The 23,126-nt window shown below is 39.0% G+C and overlaps 1 protein-coding gene and 1 long non-coding RNA gene across 7 annotated transcripts in view; one reads left to right on the plus strand and one right to left on the minus strand.

Moving 5' to 3' along the window:
- Positions 1-3: 3 nt before the first annotated feature.
- Positions 4-20,006, plus strand: LOC134729902 (uncharacterized). 2 transcript variants are annotated; one of them, XR_010111453.1, is made up of 3 exons: positions 4-86; positions 4,694-16,009; positions 19,054-20,006. It is a non-coding gene; the product is annotated as an uncharacterized LOC134729902 (long non-coding RNA). The 2 variants fall into 2 exon arrangements; XR_010111454.1 differs by lacking the exon at positions 19,054-20,006 and adding an exon at positions 16,269-17,120.
- KPNA1 (karyopherin subunit alpha 1) overlaps positions 9,172-23,126 on the minus strand; it is an 88,706-nt gene continuing 74,751 nt past the window's right edge. For all 5 annotated transcript variants that reach the window (XM_003825192.6, XM_008950492.5, XM_055110350.2 and 2 more), the window contains exons 11-14: positions 20,675-20,800; positions 17,143-17,270; positions 11,032-11,210; positions 9,172-10,666 (exon numbers count right to left, since the gene is read on the minus strand). In XM_003825192.6, coding sequence (XP_003825240.1) covers positions 10,479-10,666; positions 11,032-11,210; positions 17,143-17,270; positions 20,675-20,800 — 621 coding nt within the window. In that variant the 3' untranslated portion in view covers positions 9,172-10,478. The remainder of the gene's footprint in view (positions 10,667-11,031; positions 11,211-17,142; positions 17,271-20,674; positions 20,801-23,126) is intronic.

A 23,126-nucleotide genomic window follows, 5' to 3' on the forward strand; every position in this document is an offset into this window, starting at 1 on the left:
TCTGCGCCTGCGCAAAAAAGTCGTCAATGTTCATTTCCGGTCTTTTTCGCCCCGCCCTTCAAATGCGAAAGCGACTGCCTTCTTGGGTGAGTGCATTAGCTGGGTAGGGTCTGTACCGGACCTAACTGTATAGTGTGGGAAGCAGTGGATCGTTATTTCAAAAACCATTTCTTTTTGGAAATTGTCACAGAGAAGGACTAGATTTGCTGATGCCTACCTTAGCTGCAGGCTTAGGCCCACACTTGACGCGTAAGCTGCCTAAACGGCAGCTAACGTAGATCCACCCAGACGCCGGAAACGGGGGAAGCTCCTGCTTTGCATGGGTTCCGCTCCCACCTGTTTGTTGTGGTGTGGAGCCAGGTGGCATGTGTGGCGATGGAGTCACGGGGCGGGTGACAGAATTTATGCCAGATTGTAAAATTCCTGGTTTAAGTTTCCCCTGTAAAAGTTTCGTAAAGGTTAAGAAACGTGTCTGTTGAGGTCCTTTAAAAGCCGGTGCTCTGCTGGGAGTAACGAGCAAACGTTTGTTTTAGCATCTACGGCTTAAGCTTCCATAGAGAAGTCGGTATCTCAAAGTTGCTTGAAACAGAAAAGGACAAAGAGGTTGGTGGAATAGGGTAACGGATAAGGTTACTCTTAAGGAGGTTTTAGAGAGCTTTCCCCAGTTTTAGGAGATGATTAATGGTCATGAAAGTGTGTAAAATATACATGCTATTGAAGTTGCAACGAAAGACATAATTACTGTGCCCCTTTAGTGTTTTCAAACACTTTCCAGATCTCACATCCTATAATTTTAGAGTTTTATCATCTGAGGCAGAAACAAGACGACTGGAATCTGATGACCAGGCAGACTTTTAAACAATAGGTTTACCAAAAAACTGGAAGCCCTACTAGTTTCTCCAACCTGTTGTTGCTCAATAAAGAGTGCCCGAGGCCGAGCACTCACGCCTGTAATCCCAGCACTTTGGGAGGCCCAGTCGGGCGGGACACTTTAGGTCAGGTGTTCGAGACCAGCCTGACCAACATGGCGCAACCAATACTGCTAAAAATACAAAAATTAGCTGTGCGTGATGGCGCACGCCTGTAGTCCCAGCTACTCAGGAGGCTGAGGTGGGAGAATCGCATGAACCAGGAGGTGGAGGGTGCAGTAAGCTGAGATTCCACCAGTGCACTCCAGCCTGGGCAACAGTGAGACTCCGTCTCAAAAAAAAAAAAAAAAGAGTGCCCAAGAAAAGCAGAAAAAGCGTGGCTTAAAAGATTTTACTGGTGGCTGGTCACGATGCAAATGTCTCATCAGCGTCAAGAATTTAAAAGCACTTGGAAACAATGGGTATCCTATTGTATACTTATTAGGGATAATTGAAAGTCTTGGCCTTTATAAGGCACAACAGGCACCGTTAGGTCACCTGTAATAAACCAACTGTAGTTAAAATATCATTACTTTAAGACCCTACCAGTCTAGGGGGAAATTTAAATAAGAATTGGACAAATACTTTAGTCTTAGCTAGTGCATGTTAACTGTATAAACACAGTGAGGTAGTCCTGAGAATGAAGACTTTAAAATGGTTTAGAGTATTTATTTCTATACATTAAATTACAACGGTTTTTAGCTATTAAGGTCTCCATGGACCTCCCCTTGTTAACACTTTTAGAAATTTTTTTTCCTTCAGCATATCTTAAAGTTCAATTCTAACTAAACCCTGCTGCTGCTTTTCTCTTCCCATTAGCCTGGATTAGTGATTTTTGCTGAGAAGTTTAGAAACTGCACCAATTGAAAACTATTTCCATTTTTATTAACTCAATAAAAGGTAACGTAAAAGCCCCTTGGAGCACAGGAGCAGAGTTTAATCATTGTTTCAAATAATTTAAGTCTGCATTTTCCAGTAAATGTTGTATGCACTAGAAGAGTAAAATTTAAGAATCGTGAACACTTGACATGAAGGCTAGGATAGGGTATTAGTGCTGGAATATATTTAGCCCACCACAGCTATCACAAGCAAGAGAGAGGGGGGGACACAATAAAGGATGTGTTGATAGGAAGATCCGTAAGTTATTTTTCTTCAGATTTTCCCAAAATCTGAAGAAATTCCTATTAACAAAATCCATTTCTTGATGTCTGGGATTTGTTTACAAATAGCATTAGGAACATATGCAAACAAGATCAAGGCTATGAATATAACTAGTTTTTTTTTTTTTTTTTTTGAGACAGAGTTTCGCTCTTGTTGCCCAGGCTGGAGTGCAATGGCGCGATCTCAGCTCACTGCAATCTCCACCTCCCTGGTTCAAACGATTCTCCTGCCTCAGCCTCCCGGGTAACTGGGATTACAGGCATGCGCCACCATGCCCGGCTAATTTTGTATTTTTAGTAGAGTCAGGGTTTCTCCATGTTGGCCAGGCTGGTCTTGAACTCCTGACCTCAGGTGATCCACCCGCCTCGGCCTCCCAAAGTGCTGGGATTACAAGCGTGAGCCACCGCGCCTGGCGAATATAACTAGTTATGTTCTATTGTTTATTCATTCATGTTCTGATATTAACATGTAGTCCTAAGATTGTAGTCCTTAGGAAATTAGAACTAAGATTTTCAGTTTACTTGCTTGGGAGGAGCAGCGACATTTCGGTGCAGGAGCACGGAATACTGATACAGGTAAATCCGAAGTGGCAGAATAGAGATTTGCATTTTGGGTTCCTTATTTATTCATTTATGAGACGGAGTTTTGCTGAATACTGATACATGTAGGTAAATCCAAAGTGGCAGAATAAGAGATACGCATTTTGGGTTTCTTATTTACTTATTATTTATGAGACGGAGTTTTGCCCTTGTCGCCCAGGCTGGAGTGCAGTGGTGCCATCTCAGTTCACTGCAGCGTTGCCAGGGCTCAGGCGATCCTCCCACCTCAGCCTCCCACAGGCACCCGCCACCATGCCCGGCTAATTTTTAAAATACCTTGTTGGCTGGGCACGATGGCTCACGCCTGTAATCCCAGCACTTTGGGAGGCCGAGGCGGGTGGATCACCTGAGGTCAGGAGTTCTAGACCAGCCTGGCCAACATGGTGAAGCCCCTTCTCAACTAAAAATACAAAAATTAGCCGGGCGTGGTGGCAGGCGCCTGTAATCCCAGCTACTCAGGGGGCTGAGGCAGGAGAATCGCTTGAACCCAGGAGGCAGAGGTTGCAGTGAGCCGAGATTGTGCCATCACACTCTAGCCTGAGGGACAAGAGCGAGACTTCATCTCAAAAAACAACAACAACCCTTTGTAGAGACAGAGTTTCACTACATTGCCCGGGTTGACCAAGCAAAATTTCTTACATGGTCTCATTAACAGTTTCTATTTCTGCTGCCCTTAATCTTTACCATCTAAGTGCTTTGGAAGTTTCCTCCCTACGGAAATCAACTAGATTTCTTTAAATTTCCCATAGACATCTTAGAAATGAAAGTCTCTTATCTTAATATAGTTTAAAGGTGTGTTTCCCTTGCCCCTCAGTATTGTAAATATCTAAACAGATGTGTTGCCACAAATGGGGCAATTTTTAAATTTAAAAACAATTTTTTTTTTTTTTTGTATGTGTGCTGGACCAAACCATGGCATGGGAGTGATTCCCACATTAAGGAATGTCTCAACTTCCTTCATAGCAATTCTTAACTACCAAATCCAGTCTCAATATCAAGCATTAATAGAACTATGTATACCTAGTTGCTGAAGACCATTAGCCAATGTATGAAAATCTAGTTGGGCTTTATAAATATGGAGTGGCCACATAACATTATCTAAACTGGGACATTTTTAAAAGTGAAAGGGGGCAGTAAAATAATTCACAGGTGTTAGCTGATCTCCAAATGTAAACTGGGGCTGTGCCCAGCAGACACTACTTTTGACTTCCCAAGAGGACACTCCTCATAATCATAACTTAATCTTGCAACCATTCCACACTCTGGTAGTTTACACCTCAGCCTGCGCAGGTCTCTCCCAAACCTGGTACTGTTCTCTCACCACCCATTACGGTCTTTTGCGTTTCTGTTTTCTCCTTACCCATCACTGTATCTTAATAATGCCCGGCCCAAGTGGTGGGTAAAGCAGTGATCCTTATTGAGGACTCCCAGCGGACTACATTGGCCTTCTGCAGGTTAAGTGGATATGAATAAGAATGAGTAATTTTACTTTCTGCAAAAAACACAGAAATGACTGTATATTAATTTAAAATTAGAGAAAACAATGACTCCTTCAAAATGCAAGTGAAATGGGGCAACAATCATTCAAGCTATCTTTAATAAACTTGTAAACCCAGTGATTTTTTTTTTTTTTTTTTTTTTTTTTTTTTTTTTTTTTGAGATGGAGTCTTGCTCTGTCAGCCAAGTTGGAGTGCAGTGGTGCAGTCTCGGCTCACTGCAACCTCCACCTCCCGGATTCAAGCGATTCTCCTGCCTCGACCTCTTGAGTAGCTGGGATTGCAAGCTTGTGGTACGATGGCTGGCTAATTTTTTTTTTAGTAGAGACAGGGTGTCGCCATGTTTGCCAGGCTGGCCTCAAACTCCTGACCTCAAGTGATTTGCCTGCCTTGGCTTCCCAAAGTGCTGGGACTACAGGCATGAGCCACCACATCCGGACATAAACCCAGTAATTTTGTACGATTTATAAAACAATGTAGTCTGCAGGAACTAAGGCTATGTTTTGCCTCAAATGTTCTTTGTTTTCAGAATAAAATACTTGGTCAGTGGAATCTCTTCAACAAAATAGAAGAGAAGCAGTCATGGAGTGAAGAAATAAATCATCTTTGTTTCTACTCATCTGTCACTTATGCAATACATACAATATGTAAAAAGGAAAAATCCCTGTGTAATAGCCTAAGGCAACCAGCAGCTTCCACATCGGTTGGATATTAATAAATTTTTTTCTTTACTGTAAAATATACCCATCAGCTTTTTTTTTTTTTTTTTTTTTTTTTTTGAGATGGAGTCTTGCACTGTCACCCAGGCTGGAGTGCAGTGGTGCAATCTCCACCCACTGCAAGCTCTGCCTCCTGGGTTCACACCATTCTCCTGCCTCAGCCTCCCAAGTAGCTGGGACTACAGGCGCCCGCCACCACACCCGGCTAGTTTTTTGTACTTTTAGTAGAGACGAGGTTTCACCATATTAGCCACGATGGTCTCGATCTCCTGACCTCGTGATCCACCTGCCTCGGCCTCCCAAAGTGCTGGGATTACAGGCATGAGCCACCGCACCCGGCCACTAGCTTTTCTAAGACACTTTGTTTGTTTTTAAATACCAGACCTCTGCTATGACAATGTTTGATTTTGTAAACTTCAGGTCAAATCATGTCTTCTGAAAAGTAACTGCATATAAAACACGTTGAGACATTTGCTTAAGATGTTAATCTTGGTTTCAAGTAACAGCATAAGGGAATTCCTTTGAATTTTCTTTTATCAAGCACCCTTTACTAACATCACAAAGATGCATGCATATTCCTTCATTTAGTATTTATTGAATGTCTACTATGTGCAAGGCACTCACCCATGGCCTGACAGACCACATTCAAGTACAAAGAATCATTAGAGCCATTCCAAATCTAAGTGTCAGAACACTTTGAAGCAGGATGTAGAGTGGTCAGAATGACTTGAGGTAAAGCAGAAACACTCAACAACCAGTACATTAAAAGGTGATTTTAATTTTTGACATTCCTTGGGATGATATTCCTTTAGGAAGAAGTAGACTGTGTTAAATTCGCATCCATGGCACTGCTTCCTGAGGCAGTAATTCTTCAAAGCCTTTCCTTCTGTGTCAATACTTTCCACATTTGTGCGTTTGAATGGATCCATGTGTTTAGCCATTATTTTACTAAACACAAAATCATTTGCACAAAAAAAAAAAAAAAACCTATTACCATACTTGTCTGGTCATACAGAATTTTAGCACCACAGAAGAGGAAAGATGTTTGGCCTGAGAGGGCCTACACTCCAGTCTGTGTAACCTAAAAGCAACTTAAGCCTGATTTCGTCATTTTAAGGGTGCTGATGGTGAGCAGGAGTCAGGAAGAATGGTCTAACAAAAAAGGCTGGCCTAGCTGTGGTTGCCAAGTCTAGTTCTGGGAGTTCCTGGGCACGGAACTACTGCGTGGCCACTGCTTTCTTCAAGACACAGAATTTGCAGGGCTCTTCCCCTCCCTTGGACAGCCATCTAAGTGTTGTAACCTTGGGGCAAAGTAATTTCTCGTAAGTCTTCACTTTGTCATCTATAATATAGTGACAATTATCAAAGAACATTTGGAAGACTACATGAGAAAAAAGGAAAGCCCTTAGCCAGGTATCTGGTGTACAAAGATGATCAAATAAAGACATGTTACCTTAATTTGACCTACAGGGAAAACACTCTGGGACTTCGTTTACCCTTAGTTGAAAACAGAACGGAACACTTCTTTTCTTTCTTCTTACCCCAAGCTTCCAGATGTATTTTATGTCCAGTAGCAATTTGATATTTTAAATTAGCATATAAATATTTGCTTTATCAGATATTCTGATGTCCTGGTATCCATTGTTATAACCTGTATATAACCTGTAATCCTGAAGTGCTGGGATTACAGGCATGAGCCACCACATCCGGCCATAAACCCAGTAATTTTGTATGGCAGATAAAACATTTTATGGAATATTCTTTATGATAGCCAACTTACTGTAGTAGTCACATCTGACCTTTGATAATTTTTTTAAATTAACTTCTGATGACAGGAAAAGATAGACCAAAATATTTCCCAACCTGGCAGATATATACTTTATCTGTTCAGCTCACAACAGAGAGAAATGGTCATATTGAGATGGATAAAAATTCAGATTTGAGACTTCCATGTATATAGGCATACCTGTGTCTGCAAATGAGCACATTTTGGAATGTAGGAGTTAGCATACAGTATGAAAGTTGAAAGCAAACAATGCTGGTTTCTAAAAGTGGATCCCTTTTCTTCACTGAACATCATCCTTAGACACCACAATTTCCAATATACTTAAAAACCATCAACCCCTAAAAAGTTATAATGATTTGCCTATTATATAAAAATTTTCACAAAACTAGCGAGAAAGAAAAACCCCTTGACTCCAGGAAAACCTTTTCATAATGCATCCCCCAAGTTGGGGGATTAAATCGCTGAAATGTTTATTTAGCACTAGAGAAGTAAATTCAAAGTTGCCTGTGGGTAGACGTACAATAGGAGAATTGGTTGACAAAGTTTGGTTTATAAAATATACTTACATATTGTTTCTTAGGCAAAAATCGAATAATTCAGATTTTTTATGAGATTAATTGCCAATCTTTTTATCTGTGACGATAATGCCAAAAATGACTCAGAGCCAATAACCTTCATCTGTCATATGGAAGAAACAATCCTAGGGCAATAGTTTTTTCAAAAGCGGAACTGACAAAGATAAGCGTTTAAAAGGGTCTTGATCAATTAGTTACAGGAACATGAAAGAAAGTGTTCCACAGAGAACTGTGTCTCCTAAAATCTCTTTCTTCTATCATCTACCTTACCCAAAATTTCTCAATCCAACCACATCTACCTGCTGGTCCATCAGATACCAGATGCCTTTACATCCAAAATTCTCTTAATGCTTTTTTTCCCCCACCAAAGTTCTCATTACAAATAATATAGATTGGAAGTTTGGAGGATGGAGGGGAATAAAAAGGAAAAGTAAAACAAAGTCACTTTCCCCAATCCATATATAAAACTACAAAAGAGTTTTCCTGTATTGAAATTAACATGCTTTTGTAATGAGCAACGCCTTAGTGGTAGGGTATTCAGTGAATTTAAACTAAGTTAACAGAATCTGAGAGGCAAAGAACTAAAAACACGATTTACAGTTACCCCTTAAAATGTCATTTCTGTTACCAAAAAGCCTGCTTCAGTACCAAGTTCCAACACATCTGAGTTATGCTACTTCACTTTTAGCCAATTCCAACTTTGATACTTTAAGAAAAAATCATTTTATTGTTAAAAAAGAAAAAAAAAACTTAGATCTTATAGTTCATGAACTTCTAGGACAAGATAAATTCCTCTGTTTTAGACACAAAATAGATCACATCAGTTAAATAGACTTTGTTTTAATTCACTCACTGAAACATCTCCAACTACTAGCAAAAATTCCGAATGTCTGAATGCACACTACTCTTCCTAATGTGGGGAGACAACTGTGTGCTTTGTATCTTTCCCACTCAAATTGGCTTATAAAATGAAATTATTTTAACTATCCAATGGAAGGTACATAATTTAAAACATCCTATAGAAATGACATGTTACTAGTAATTTACAATTTTAAAAAACAGCCACAAAAAAGTCAAAGCTAAAAACAAGATTTTTACTATGAATCAGTGCTTCTATTATCCTTCTGAAAGAAGTTATATTTTAATGTGATGTAAAGGCAACATTGAAATTTCTTCTTTAAATTAACCACCTAATTTATCCCTAAAATTACAAAGAATCAGTCTTTTACAGGTCAAGTGCAGTAAACTAAAATGTTCTCTCAGCACAAAGCAGCACTAGAAAAAGTAACAGTTATAGATGGGAGTTGACTAGTTTTGCAGTGGCTGCGCCATCAATAACAAACAGACATCAGACGGTATCCATCCCAGAGCACAGACACTACTACAGACTAGATGCGAAGAATGCGTCACACTCTTGGCTGATAAATGTCCTTTGTCTTTGACTCTTTCTAGTTTGAATGAAGTGGATTTTTTAAAAGTTTAAATCAGGTCACATAAGTTGGCTGCTTAAATAACATCATGATGAGGTATGAAAAGCTCTGAATATCCCTTACATTCAGCAGGATTTACCAGAGATGTATAATAGCTTGTCAGGGGCAACTTCCAAATAGTTTTTACACTTTGGGGTTATAATGAATTCTAGAAGAGGACAAGTCTAAAAAGGTTTAAAAGGGTATGCTCTGAAACAGAGGTGAGCAACCTTTTCCTTCAGAATTCACTTTGAACAGCACATCAACAAAAAAATCTTCTCTGGTAGTGTATCCCAACATTGAGTCAAGATGGCCAACTAGCACCGAGAAGTCGTATTGAACTCATTTGCAGTTGTCTTGGCAATTAAGCGTATTTTTTCATTCCAGTCCAAGCACAAATGTGGATCACTGAACACAGTACTGGAAGCGCCATTTGCAGGTACAGATTGCAGTCATCATTAAATGAGCCAGAAGGCAGATACTGTTTTTATTTTGTGTGGGGGGAGGGGGAAGCGGCACAGTACTAGCAGGAGATGAAATAAAATGATTAGGAAACAATGAGGTTATAAGATCACTGTTCTTATTTGGGTTAAGCAGGTCATGTTGAGAAGATGGTTATTTCTTTCAGATAAGGATGCTACATTAAAGGAATCGTGTGCAGCATGAAAAGATTAGAATCAAGCTGCACCTAAGAAAAAAATCCCAAAATTACTTTCAAAAGTATGTGTTATCTGCCAGTCACAGAGGGGAAAAGCACCTAGGGTGAACTCCAATTTTTTAATGAGGACCTTGATCAGGACCACAAAGCCTGAAACATTTATTTTAATGCAGAAACACAGCCCCTAGTTACACTGATTGCATTTGGGAAAATTGGAGGGTTTTTTCTTCCTTAGTTTTTTTTATTAAATTACAGGATATGGTTTTCGATTACTAAGTATTCGAAATCCTCATACCAGCAACAGAAATGAACCACTTCCAAATTCTAAGACACAAAAGACCAAAGAGAAGCAAAAGCGATACAAATTAATATGTGCCCCTCTCCTTTCTGCTCTAAGGGAATCTACAAACCAGTATCACATTTAGGAGTCAAAGTGTTAATTCTTCAGCATTCCTGACAACTAGAAAGCACATTCACTGAAGGCTGAAGGTGAGGGAGTGGATGGTTTAACTTTAATATCTGAAGAATGGCGCCAATAGAGGAAAGAAAACCATCCAATCTCAGTAAGGATTAATGCAAATCTGGCTAGAAAAAGCCACCAGGTAATCCAAGGGTTCACTGTGGAAGAACTCATGAAAAGTACTCTGAAGTATACACAACAGGTCTAAACATCTCCCTTGTCGTAAGTAGTTGTGTAAAATTCAAGATAAAGATTTAGTCTCATCTTTTAATGTCAGTTTTTTCCCCCATGTTAAAGGGAATGAGGAGGAGTCCTCTTTTATTCCCCCACAAGAAAAAGGGAGCCACATTAATATGTGTATATTCCCATAACTCTAACGTAAGTGCGGATCTTCAAAGCCTAGGGATTTTTCCGTAAAAGAGAGTGGGCCGTTCTGGTTACCCTTTTATTAGAAGGGTATTCCACCACAGAGAGCCGGAGGTTTTCCAGATGTGTGTAAGAGAGCAGGTGCGCAAGGCAAGCAAATGAGCGCAAACAGTATTATGGAAAACATTTGAGAAGTTAGCTCCATGAGGACTGTGGGCTCCACAAGAGGACTCGACTGGGTAGCCTGGTCTGACACAGGAACGTGAAAGCAGAGTATTGCTTCAAAGCTGGAAACCTTCCATAGGAGCCTCACACTGCTGGAAGATGTACTGCTGCTGGTTAAGGTCAACCTGGGGTGCAATGCTGCTGTCTTCATCTTCGGTCCCGAAGTAATGCTCAATAAGATCAAAGGCCTTTTGGTAGATCTCCTGGTTTTCATGACTCTGTAAGAACTCAATTTTATCCAGACCTAAAATGAAGAATAAAGGAAAATCTTTATTGAAAACTTCAATAAATATTGGAAATTCCATAACTATATATTCCTAAACTATATTTTGTCATATATCTCTGTTCTTGATGTAAAGAAAGATTATTTGTATCTCATAAGTATTTTATAATAGCACAGAAATAACTGCTGGGATTACATCTGAAAGCTAGTATTATAAACTGACATCTTAAATACATATGCAAGTAATATCCAGTCTGCAGAAGCAGCAATTTCCTAACAGTCCTCTTTTCATCCAGTGCCTAGCAGTAGTAGTATTGTTTTTACTGAACTCTATCTATGACCCAATTCATTCTTGGCCATAAACTTCTTCAACCAAAGCATCTTACCATAAGCTTCTTCAATCAAAGCACAGTAAGGGTTAATGCCAGTGCCATTCCTTTTGGCTTCCTGTTCTCCAAGCCTCAGGATATTTTCCAAGCCATTTAGGGCAACCTGTACAATCTTAGAGTCCATGACCGTGAGGAGATCACAGAGCGGCTTGATACAACCCAGTTCTACTAGGTACCTAAATACAAAGAATAATGTAGTCAAACAAAACTTTTAATTTTGTTAAACTTATGAAATTAGTGAGTGAGTCATCCTCAACTTCACTGCAGAGACTTAAAAAAAAAAACAAAAAACAAGCACTCTTTCAACCATACAAGCTATACCTTTTCACAAAACAAAAACAAAAAACCCTCTAAATAAATTATCCCAAACCAGTTCTCTGGCACCTTTCTCCATTCTTTTCTCTTCACAATTTATGCATTCCAAAAACAGGAATACTCACTTATTAATACCTTGAAATGAGCGACTCATCAAAATAGTATAGGTTTGAGTAATTTCATCTTTGTTTCCATAGATAGCCACACCTCTCAAACATGACACTCTTGGTGCTAAAAGCCAGCACAAGCCTGATAGGCCAAATCTTTCAAAGATGATTAGAATTTTAGTAAAGTTAAGTTGTGGGAAGAATAAACAAATGTCAGAGGATTCTAGAACTGGTATTTTTCCTTTAATTCAAGCAGAATGTATAACCGTATGTAATCAAGATTAATCATACTTGAACTTCAGAGACATGATTACTGTATCACATTCACAGTAAATAGTCATGTCATTTTTTATCATTCTGGTTTCTCAAGTTGAGTACAGAGAGGCAGGGATAATGAATCCAGTTGCATTATGTGAATGTTTGGTAAGGTCATTTTGAAACTTACTGCTAGTGCTAATCTATTTCTTTCTCACATATTGCTTTTTTGTGTGGGGGAGGAAGAATTCAAAAATATATAAAAATAAATCTCTAGCCAAACAAGAAAAAAGGAGAAAAGACAAAATTACTAATATCATGAAAGAGAATCATCACTTGATCTCATGGATATTAAAAGGATAATAAAGGAATACTACAAACAACTCTATGCTCACACATTTGATCATTCAGATGATAAAATGAACAATTTCTTGAAAGACACAAACCACCAAAACTCAGTCATGGAGAAATGAATGATGTGAACAGGCTTACATGTATTAAATAAATTGAATCATTAATAACTTCCCAGAATAGAAAACATCAGGATGAGGGTTTCACACTGGTGAATTCTGGCAAACATTTACGGACAAAACGATACTAGTATTCTACCATCTCTTCCAGAAAACAAACAGTGGGGATACTTCTTAACTCAAATCTTTGAGGCCAGCACTTCCCCAATACCAAAATTAAATAAAGACATCATAAGAAAGGAAAATTACAGACTAATATGTCTCATGAACATGAATACAAAAATCCTCAACAAAACATTATCAAATCAAATCCAAGAATGTATACAAAGAATTATATACCAAGTGGATTTATTCCAAATATGCCAGGCTGATCCGTCATTTTAAAAAAATGAATCAATGTAATCAACTTACGATCATTTCAACGGATGCAAAAAAGCATTTAACAAAATCTAATACCTATTCATGATAAAAACTCAGCAAACAGGCCAGGCATGGTGGCTCAAGCCTGTAATCCCAACTCTTCGGGAGGCCAACGCTGGTGGATCACCTGAGGTCAGGAGTTCAAGACTAGCCTGGCCCACATGGTGAAACTCCGTCTCTACTAAAAATACAAAAATTAGCCAGACATGGCAGCGGGCACCTGTATTCCCAGCTACTTGGGAGGCTGAGGCAGAATTGCTTGAACACAGGAGGCGGAGGTTGCAGGAGCCGAGACCGTGCCACTGCACTCCAGCCTGGGCGAAAGAGCGAAACTCTGTCTCAAAAAAAAAAAAAAAAGAATCTCATTTACATCAGCATCAAAAAAGTGTAAATCTAATAAATATGTACAACAGGATATATATGAGGAAAACTACAAAACTGATGATCTAAAAAAAAAAATGGAGAAATATTCCATGCTCATGGACAAGACTCAATATTAAGATGGCAATTCTTCCCAACTTGATCTATAGATTCAATGTGATACTCCCAAACAAAATCCCAGCAAGTTAATAGATACCAACAAACTGATTCTAAAGTTTATGTGGGAAGGCAAAAGGCCCAGAATGGTCAATACAATACTGAAGAACAAAGTTGGAGGAATGACATTATCAACTTACTATAATCTAATCAAGACAGTGTGGTATTGGTGAAAGAACAAACAAAAAACCAGTGGAACAAAATAGAGGGCCCAGACATTCACAATACTTGAATGTTTGTTCCCCTGATGGTATCCTAGATGCCATTTAGGCTTTCTTTTTTAATTATTTTTTTCATTCATTCATTCATTCATTCATTCATGTATGTCTGACTGGGTTATTTCAAAAGACCTATCTTTAAGTTTAGTAATTCTTTCTTCTGCTTGATCTGATCCACTGCTGAAGATCTCAGCTGTATTTTTATTTCATTCATTAAATTCTTCAGTGCTGGGAATCCTTTTTTATATGTTATTATTGCTTTTTTAATTGTGTGGTGGTAGGATGGTAGGAGATGCTCATAACTTTTGTTTTGTAAATCTGTATTCTTTGATTTAACCCACCACCACTACTACTGCCATCATTCACGGATTCACCAAAAATTGGATATTATCATACTTGTTTTTATTAATCTTTCTTACATTTATGTATAGCTGACATCTGTTTCAATGTTTAATATTAGAAGGTTTTTGGGTCTATATTTTGAAGGTTGGGGATGTTTCCTTGACCAGAAATATCACGTAGTAACTCAACTGATTTATATTAATTAGCCTATGATAAAATTGGTTTTAATATATACAATGTTTCTCTTAAAGTCAAAGTTTCCTGGAACCTATCAATGACATTAAGTGAGGACTTCCTATACTGTACTACCAGTGTGTGTGTGTGTGTGTGTGTGTGTGTGGTTTCTCAGATAAACTATGTGTTTGTGTGTGGTTTCTCAGATAAACTGTGTGTTTGTGTGTTTGGTTTCTCAGATAAACTGCAAATTCATGCACAGACCCGCACAAAAAGAATAGAAAGCCCAGAAACACACCCACACAAAAACAGTCAACTGATCTTTAACAGAAGAGCAAAGGCAATTAAATGGAGAAGGGATTCCACCTTTTCAACAGTGCTAAAACAACTGAACATCCATACAGAAAAATAATGAACCTAGACACAGGCCTTACTTTGTGTCACTCGTGAGCTTAGACAGGCCAAGTCTTCCCAATACCCAAGACTGAGGCTTTCATCCCAGTATTCACCAGTCGATTACTTAATCATCCTTGTGAAAGAACGACCTATAGCAAGACTGACCTGCCACCTCCAAAAACACTGCATTCTCTCACTTTTCCTCATGCTATTCTCCCCTCCAAAATTGCCAATTCTCTATACAAATGGTAAGTTTCACTTCTTTGATGAATCTTTCTCTAATTTCAGTTAATAATCCTTATCCTTCATTAAGAACATGTGTTATATATGTATTAACATTTGATTATATTCAACCTAAAATTCTAGATGTTTCCTAAAACATTCTTTTTTATCTTTTGAGACAGAGTCTCTCACTCTGTCTCCGAGGGTGGAGTGCAGTGGCACGATCTTGTCTCACTGCAACCAACCTCTGCCTCCTGGGTTCAAGCCATTTTCCCACCTCAGCCTCCCAAGTAGCTGCAACTACAGGAGAACACCAACACGCCCAGCTAATTTTTGTAGAGACAAGGTTTCTCCATGTTGGCTAGGCTGGTCTCGAACTCCTGACCTCAAGTGATTTGCCTGCCTTGTCCTCCCAAAGTGCTGGAATTACAGACGTGAGCCACCACGCCCGGCCAAGATATTTCCTAAAATATTCTAATTGTTTCTTGCATCCAAATCTGGTATCTGCAACAAGAATAAGCAGAAGCCAGATAGATGTCTTTTATAAGTGATAAAGTCAGTTTGTTTTTTGTAATTTGGACTGTAATATTTTTGTGACATTCTTTCAAGATAACTCTTCATGTGGGGAAGAAGAAACTGCTAGGAGGTTGATAATTAATTTTATTATAAATAGCTATGCTGAATTTTAAAAAGGGACAGCAGCAATTCTGCGCTTCTCTAACAGAGCAAAATACTCCTGAATACTTTCTCATGAAAGATGGCATAATAAAATATATATGTTTATGGTTTATTTCTTCTTCTTTTTTTTTTTTTTTTGAAACGGAGTCTCACTCTGTCACCCAGGCTGGAGTGCAGTGGCATGATCTCAGCTCACTGCAACCTCTGCCTCCCGGGTTCAAGCGATTCTCCAGTCTCAGCCCCGCAAGTAGCTGGGATTACAGGTGCACGCCACCACACCTGGCTAATTTTTGTACTTTTAGTAGAGACGGGGTTTCACCCTGTTGGCCAGGCTGGTCTCGAACTCCTGACCTTGTGATCCGCCTGCCTTGGCCTCCCAAAGTGGTGGGATTACAGACGTGAGCTGCTGCACCCGGCCTGGCTTATTTCAATTAAGAAAATATATTTACTATAAAATATAGAGACAATTAATAACTATAAATGTGAATTTGAACATAAAGCTTATTCAAATAACTATAGTACTTCATTATTTTTACCATCTGGTGACAGCATAATTAAAATCATAGTACTCTAGAATCAGAATTTTGGAGGCTGGAAAAAACCTACAAGACAAATGTGCTTCTGTCTCCCTGAAATAACCTGCCCATGATGAACTTCACCAAAATAGCTACTGCATATGTTAATCTGTTTGTAATTTTATTCTTTGAGGTACATATTTCTTATTTTCTCTACCTGATAAATTTCTGTACTTTGTTACGACTATTTTTATTTTTTAATTCCAAACAGAACACTTAAAACTAGCATCTGATGAATGCCTACATTCAGTCCACAAAGCAACAATGTAAGTAGTAGCTATGTTTGTCTGATATTACGTATGAGTAAGGAGTTAATGCTTTAGCACTCATTTGAAACCATCTTTCCTTAATTTTGGATTCCCCATAAAGTTAAGACTGGCTGAGTCTAGGCTCCATTTTTCTCTTCATCATTACTTTTTTTCCCTATCTGAAATACTAGATGTCCTGAATTTTGCATTTAATTATATGATGCTCCTTTGAATAACTGATTCCCATCCATATTTATGTTTTCTTCCACTCATTAAGCTTATAAGCTGCTCGTCGGGCATGATGGCTCACACCTGTAATTCCAGCACTCTGGGAGGCCAAGGCAGGTGGATCGCCAGAGCTCTGGAATTCAAGATCAGCCTGGCCAACAGGGGAAAACTCCGTTTCTACTAAAAATACAAAAATTAGCTGGGTGTGGTGGCACTCACCTGTAATCCTAGCTACTAGGGAGGCTGAGGCAGGAGAATCGCTTGAACCCAGGAGGCAGAGGTTGCAGTGAGCCGACAGTGCCACTGCACTCCAGCCTGGGCAACAGAGAGAGACTCCATCTCAATCAATCAGTCAATCACTAAGCTGCTACCAAGGGAGCCATTTAAGTCTTGAGCTGCTACAGCTCCTCCCTTGAACAAGAATATTAGAAGATACCTGCCTCTACTAAATTTGGCACTTCATTCTCAGACATACCACTCTTTCAATTCTGATCCAATTCTACTATTAAGACATCTAAACTAAAAAGGGCAAGAGTGAGTTATTAAACTTGGGCTCTAAGTTCTACAAGTAACCTATATTACCCAAGATATTTCTGACAAGTAGCTCCAGAGTAGGTTGAAGCAAGGATTTCTATTGCCTCAAGCCTCGACTATGCCTACTTCTTATATCCCAGGATTGTTTTTCAGCAAAAAGAAATGGGAGAGATAATAAAGAATTAAATACACATCTAATTATGACACCAAGGACAATTTCCTAAGGACTGGAACTAAACATTCTTATTTGGTAAGATCGTCTCTCACTTACTTTTCCCCTCAAAGGCAGCTAATCTTTTACTCTAGGTAATATGTGGGAGGTTATAAAGTTATAGACACAATAATAATTTTTCTTTTAACTTACAATATGCTGCCTGATTGGTACTTACTTGATCTGTTCAGCTGATCCTCCAGAAGTTGCATTTGTGATGGCCCAAGCTGCTTCTTTTCTTGTCCGAAATTCAGCAGTTTGTAAAATACTAATGAGGGCTGGGAAAATGTTGGCATCTATCACAGTCTAAAATTAAAGAAAAACTTAAATGGAAAAAACTGTGAGATTTATAAAAATATTCATGATACTAATTATAATTTCTAAGCTAGTTTGACTATTAACACCCCTTCTCCTGTCAGAAATAAATTGAAAAGAGTTATGTCATTATCTCTAACCTTTTTTTTTCTTTTTTGAGATGGAGTCTCACTCTGTTGCCCAGGCTGGAGTGCAGTGGTGCAATCTCAGCTCACTGCAGCTTCCACCTCCTGGGTTCAAGTGATTCTCCTGCCTCAGCCTCCCGGGTAGCTGGGACTACAGGTGCACACCACCAAACCCGGCTAATTTTTGTACTTTTAGTAGAGACAGGGCTTCACCATGTTGGCCAGGCTGGCCTTGAACTCCTGACCTCAGGTGATCCACCCACCTCGGCCTCCCAAAGTGCAGGGATTACAGGTGTGAGCCACTGCACCCGGCCTTCCCTAATCCTTATTCTGTCTTGGTATCACTGAAAACATCTTCCCTGGAGTTTATGATCTTATAATCTCCTATTTTCTCTGAGTTCTTTTCTCTTTTACTTTCCTCTTTTGTTCTGCCCATAGTAACAAATTGTTAAGAGCTCAATTTTCTGCTCCTCTGCTATTCCATTCTCTCATAGCATGTGAACTTCCATGTGCGAAAACTCTCTAGTCCTCACTTCTCACTGGAGCATCAGCCCAGGGTAGCCAGCAGTTTACGTTAGGTCTGCTAGTCATCTCAAACACATCATCTGCCCGCTATATCAAGTTTCCTTTTAAACCCCTCTAGTTCACAAAGGCTATTAATTTACATTCTCAATTTTTAAAATCCTGAGTCCATCTTTTTCCTTTCCTTTGGCATTGCCATGCTATTCTCCAAGCCACCACCTCCCAGATTACCAAAATAAGACTTATAGTTGGATGGAGTACTTTTACTCAATCCCATTCATGTACTAACACTAAAGTAGCCTTCCCAAAATTACTTTCTCCCTGTTTCTTCCTGGCTCAAGTACCTAACATGGGTTTATATCATTTCCTACATTAAGAAACTGAGAAGTTCTGCATAAAAAAGCCTGGTGGTGACAGGCAATCAAATACAGATGAAATCACCTCATATGAATGCTATAGATTGTTATAGCTATTAATCTCAGTTCCTAATTCAGCATTTTGGGGACAAAATGCTTTCCTGGTCAAAAACTCTTATTATACCTGTGAAGGACGTCAACAAAGTTTGACAAAGTTGATTACTGGAAAGACACCTAATCCCGGTCCTGTCATTTTACTAGAGGTGCTCTTGAGCAAATCATTTTAATTCCATGAGCCATTTCATCTTTTTATTCAAATTCTTTATTGACAAATAATAATTGTATATATTTATGGGATACAATGTAATGGATGCTTCAATACACACACACAAACACACACACACAAAATTGTGGTAAATGAAAACCTTGGATTAGATGATCTTTCTGTTTCCATTCATCTCCAAGGCCCTCTATGTCTGTGTTATATCTTTTCCTACCCACTGTTCCACCCTTGAACATTGCCCAGGCTGAACACTTTGGCCCACTGCTTGTCGTCCACTTGAGTTACTCTCCCACCAATACAAAGACAAAAGTAAAAACCAAGTAACTATTTAAAGAAAAATGGGTATTCAAAAATTCATGAAAATTTGAGGCAATCTACATGGGTCCACTGGAAAAATAAATATCTTACTTGGAAAGAGTTAAAGCCAATCGTGTTCAGCATAAAGCCCATCAAAACATTTTGAAAATACAAGACATGATTTGTTGCAGGAAGTCAGGGACCCCGAATGGAGGGACCATGAAGCCTGGCAGAAGGACATAAATTGTGAAGATTTCATGGACATTTATTAGTTCCCCCAAATTAATACTTTTATCATTTCTTACACCTGTCTTTACTGCAGTCTCTGAACATAAACTGTGAAGATTTCATGGACATTTATCACCTCCCCAATCAATACTCTTATAATTTCCTATGCCTATCTTTACTTTAATCTCTTAATCCCGTCATCTTCATTAAGCTGAGGATGTATGTCACCTCAGGACCCTGTGATGATTGCATTGACTGCACAAGTTGTTCATAAAGCATGTGTGTTTAAACAATATGAAATCTGGGCACCTTGAAAAAAGAAGAGGATAACAGCGATCTTCAGGGAACAAGGGAGATAACCATCAGGTCTGACTGCCTGAGAGCTAGGCGGAACAGAGCTATTATTTCTCTTCTTACAAAAGTGAATAGGAGAAATATTACTGAATTCTTTTTCTCAGCAAGGAACAGTCATGAGAAAGAGAATGTGTTCCTAGGGGGAGGTCTCTAAAATGGCCACTCTGGGACTGTCTGTCTTATATGGTTGCAGATAAGGGATGAAATAAACCCCGGTCTCCCTTAGCGCTCCCAGGCCTATTAGGACGAGGAAATTCCTGCCTAGTAAATTTTAGTCAGACTGGTTGTCTGTTCTCAAACCCTGTCTCCTGATAAGATGTTATCGATGACAATGCATGCCTGAAACCTCATTAGCAATTTTAATTTCACCCCGTGCTCTGCCATTTGCCTTGTGATATTTTATTGCCTTGTGAAGCATGTGATCTCTGTGACCCACAACCTATTCGTACACTCCCTCCCCTTTGAAAATCACTAATAAAAACCTGCTGGTTTTGCAGCTTGGGGGGCATCACGGAACCTGCCGACATGTGATGTCTCCCCCAGACAGCCAGCTTTAAAATTTCTCTTTTGTACTCTTTCCCTTTATTTCTCAGACCGGCCGACACTTAGGGAAAACAGAAAAGAACCTACATGAAACACTGGAGGTGGTTCCCCTGATAACTATTTCTTGGATCTTGGTGAAACATCAAATATTAACAGCAACAGAAAAAATGAAGGCTTAAGTGTAAATTTCAAAAGACTTAACATCTATAAGCTAGGATAAAGTAAAAAGCTGACTATGAAATAAGACAACAACATTGAAAGTGGTCTTCAAAGCAATAATGAAAACGATACACGTTTTGTTTTATTTTGTTTTGAGTTGGAGTCTTGCTCTGTCACCCAGGATGGAGTACAGTGGCACAATCTCGGCTCACTACAACCTCTACCTCCAGGGTTCAAGTAATTCTCCTCCCTCAGCCTCCCGCGGAGCTGGGACTACAGGCACCTGCCACTGCGACTGGCTAATTTTTTTGTATTTTTAGTAGAGACAAGGTTTCAGCATGTTGACCAGGATAGTCTTGAACTCCTGACCTCAAGTGATCCACGGGCCTCAGCCTCCCAGAGTGCTGAGATTACAGGCAGGAGCCACCGCACCCAGCCAAAAACAAATGTGTTTTAAAGGGTGACTGAGAAAAAAACCTTACTTTTCAATAAAAATACTGAAAGAAAAGTTAGGTCCTATGAGGTTACCTGGATCTGTGCCCTATTTCCAGCTGTAATATTAGATATCGTCCAACATGCTTCCTTTTTGATAGATTCCTTTGGGCTACTCAGCAAATGCAATAAACTCTGCAGAGCTGAGCAATTCAGAATTACCTAAAAGAAAAAGTTTGAAAATTTTACTTATTGTATTGTTCTAAATATCAATGTTTAACTTAAGGAACATATTTTATGAAAGACATAACATCTCCCCTTGAAATTTTATAAATAAGTAACTTTATACAGGTAAAAAAAAGTATTCACTGTTAATAAGAATTAGTTTCTAAGAGTATCAGTACAGTTTCATTGTACACATTCACAACTGCTAAACTGTACTTAATAAGATACAATAATGTTACTATTGTAATTACAAAAGCATTACTCATTCACCTTCCCATCCCAATAGCGTAAGTCTTCTGAATGGGTAAATATATCAAGTGGCCAGAAAAGTCAGGAGTCTCAGATTTGTAGGTCCTCTGATAACACACTACTTGGTAGTCAATGAACGAATACGTACTTAATGAGGTATATTAGATGCTTTATAGGATACAAAGATAAAAAAGATATGACCTCAGCTATCAGTTTATAAAGGTGAAGGAGGTAACACAAATACACATGAAGAAGGAGACCTACTCTACTAGAAACTAAAATAATAAAAGTTTGATTAAAATAGTATATGGCAGATTTAAGAATTAATCACTAAACAGAGAACAGAGATCTATTCTAGAAACAAATGCAGCTATTTATAAAGTTTATAATAAGTTAATCCTTTCTTCCAATGACTTGTGGCTATGACAGAACTGGAATAAAAAGCTAAACAGATTAAAGACAATTTTTTCAAAATCATTTCTTAACCCTGATATGGTTTGGATCTGTGTCCCCACCCAAATCACATGTCGAATTGTAATCCCCAAGGTTGGAGGTGGGGCCTGGTAGGAGGTGACTGGATCATGGGGGTGGATCCTTCAAGAATGGTCAGTGCCATCCCCATGGTTCTGTTCTAGTATGTAGCACCTTCTCCCACTCTTTGCTCCTGCTCACGTCACATAAGACATGCCTGCTTTCTCTTCACCTTCCACCATAACTTTTAAGTTTCCTGAGACCTCCCCAGAAGCAGAAGCTACTATATGCGTCCTGTATGGCCTACAAAAACATGAGCCAATTAAACCTCTTTTCTTTATAAACTACTCAGTCTTCGGTATTTCTTGTTTTTTTTTTTTTGAGACAGAGTTTCGCTCCTGTTGCCCAGGCTGGAGCGCAATGGCGCAATCTCTGCTCACCGCAACCTCCGCCTCCTGGGTTCAAGTAATTCTCCTGCCTCAGCCTCCTGAGTAGCTGGGATTACAGGCATGCGCCACCACGCCCGGCTAATTTTGTATTTTTAGTAGAGACAGGGTTTCTCCATGTTGGTCAGGCTGGTCTTGAACTCCTGACCTCATGTGATCCACCTACCTCAGCCGCCCAAAGTGCTGGGATTACAGGCAGGAGCCACCGCGCTCGGCCAGGCATTTCTTTATAGCAATGAAATAACAGACTAATATAAACCCTAAGTCACCAAAATAAATTTGCAACTACTTAAGAGTAAATATTTTTAAAAGAAATCATAAAGCAGAATTATTAGAAAATAGCTGACTTGGGGATGGTAAAAGACTGCATGAGCATAAAAATAAATTATAGGGGAAAATAAAAATTTCATGAAACATGTTTTCATGTCAAAAATCGTAACAGATTTTAAATGTACACCATCCACTGTGAAAAATATTTGCAACAAATGAGAGGGTTGCTATGTGTAAACTGAAAAGAGAAACTAAAATTTTAATAGAAAATTATCTCCTAAGTAATGAAAGAAATGCAAATTAAAATGAAGTCTTTTATGCCTATTAAATAGGCAATAGGATTTCATTAGAAAAAAGAGGGACTGACACTGCACATAAGCTAGAAATGAAAAAATGCAGAGACAAGCTATTACAAAGTACCGTAAGAACAGACTACTGAGGCTATTTTATTTTAAGAAACAGTCTCGTTCTATCACTAAGGCTGGAGTGTGGTGGCATGATCATAGCTCACTGCAACCTCAAACTCCTGGGTGCAAGCAATCCTCCTGCCTCAGCCTCCTGAGTAGAGTAGGTAGGACTACAGTTACATTCCATCATGCTCAGCTAATTAAAAAAAAATGTTTTTAGAGATGGGGTCTTGCTATATTGCATGGGCTGGTTTGGAACTCCTGGGCTCAGGCAATTCTCTCGCCTCAGCCTCTCAAAAAGCTAGGAATACAAGCATGAGCCAGCATACCTGGCCATGATGAGGCTATTACGAAAGAGTTCTATGCCCCAAAAATAATAGGCTAGAAAGAAGAATGAGACTAAAATCTTAAGGAGAAATTCCTTTGAATCTTTCAAGTTTCTTTATCTTACAGGCACTAAAGCAGCTTATTGTTTCTAGA

This window comes from Pan paniscus, chromosome 2 (genome assembly GCF_029289425.2).
Source record: "Pan paniscus chromosome 2, NHGRI_mPanPan1-v2.0_pri, whole genome shotgun sequence".
Lineage (NCBI taxonomy): Eukaryota > Metazoa > Chordata > Mammalia > Primates > Hominidae > Pan > Pan paniscus.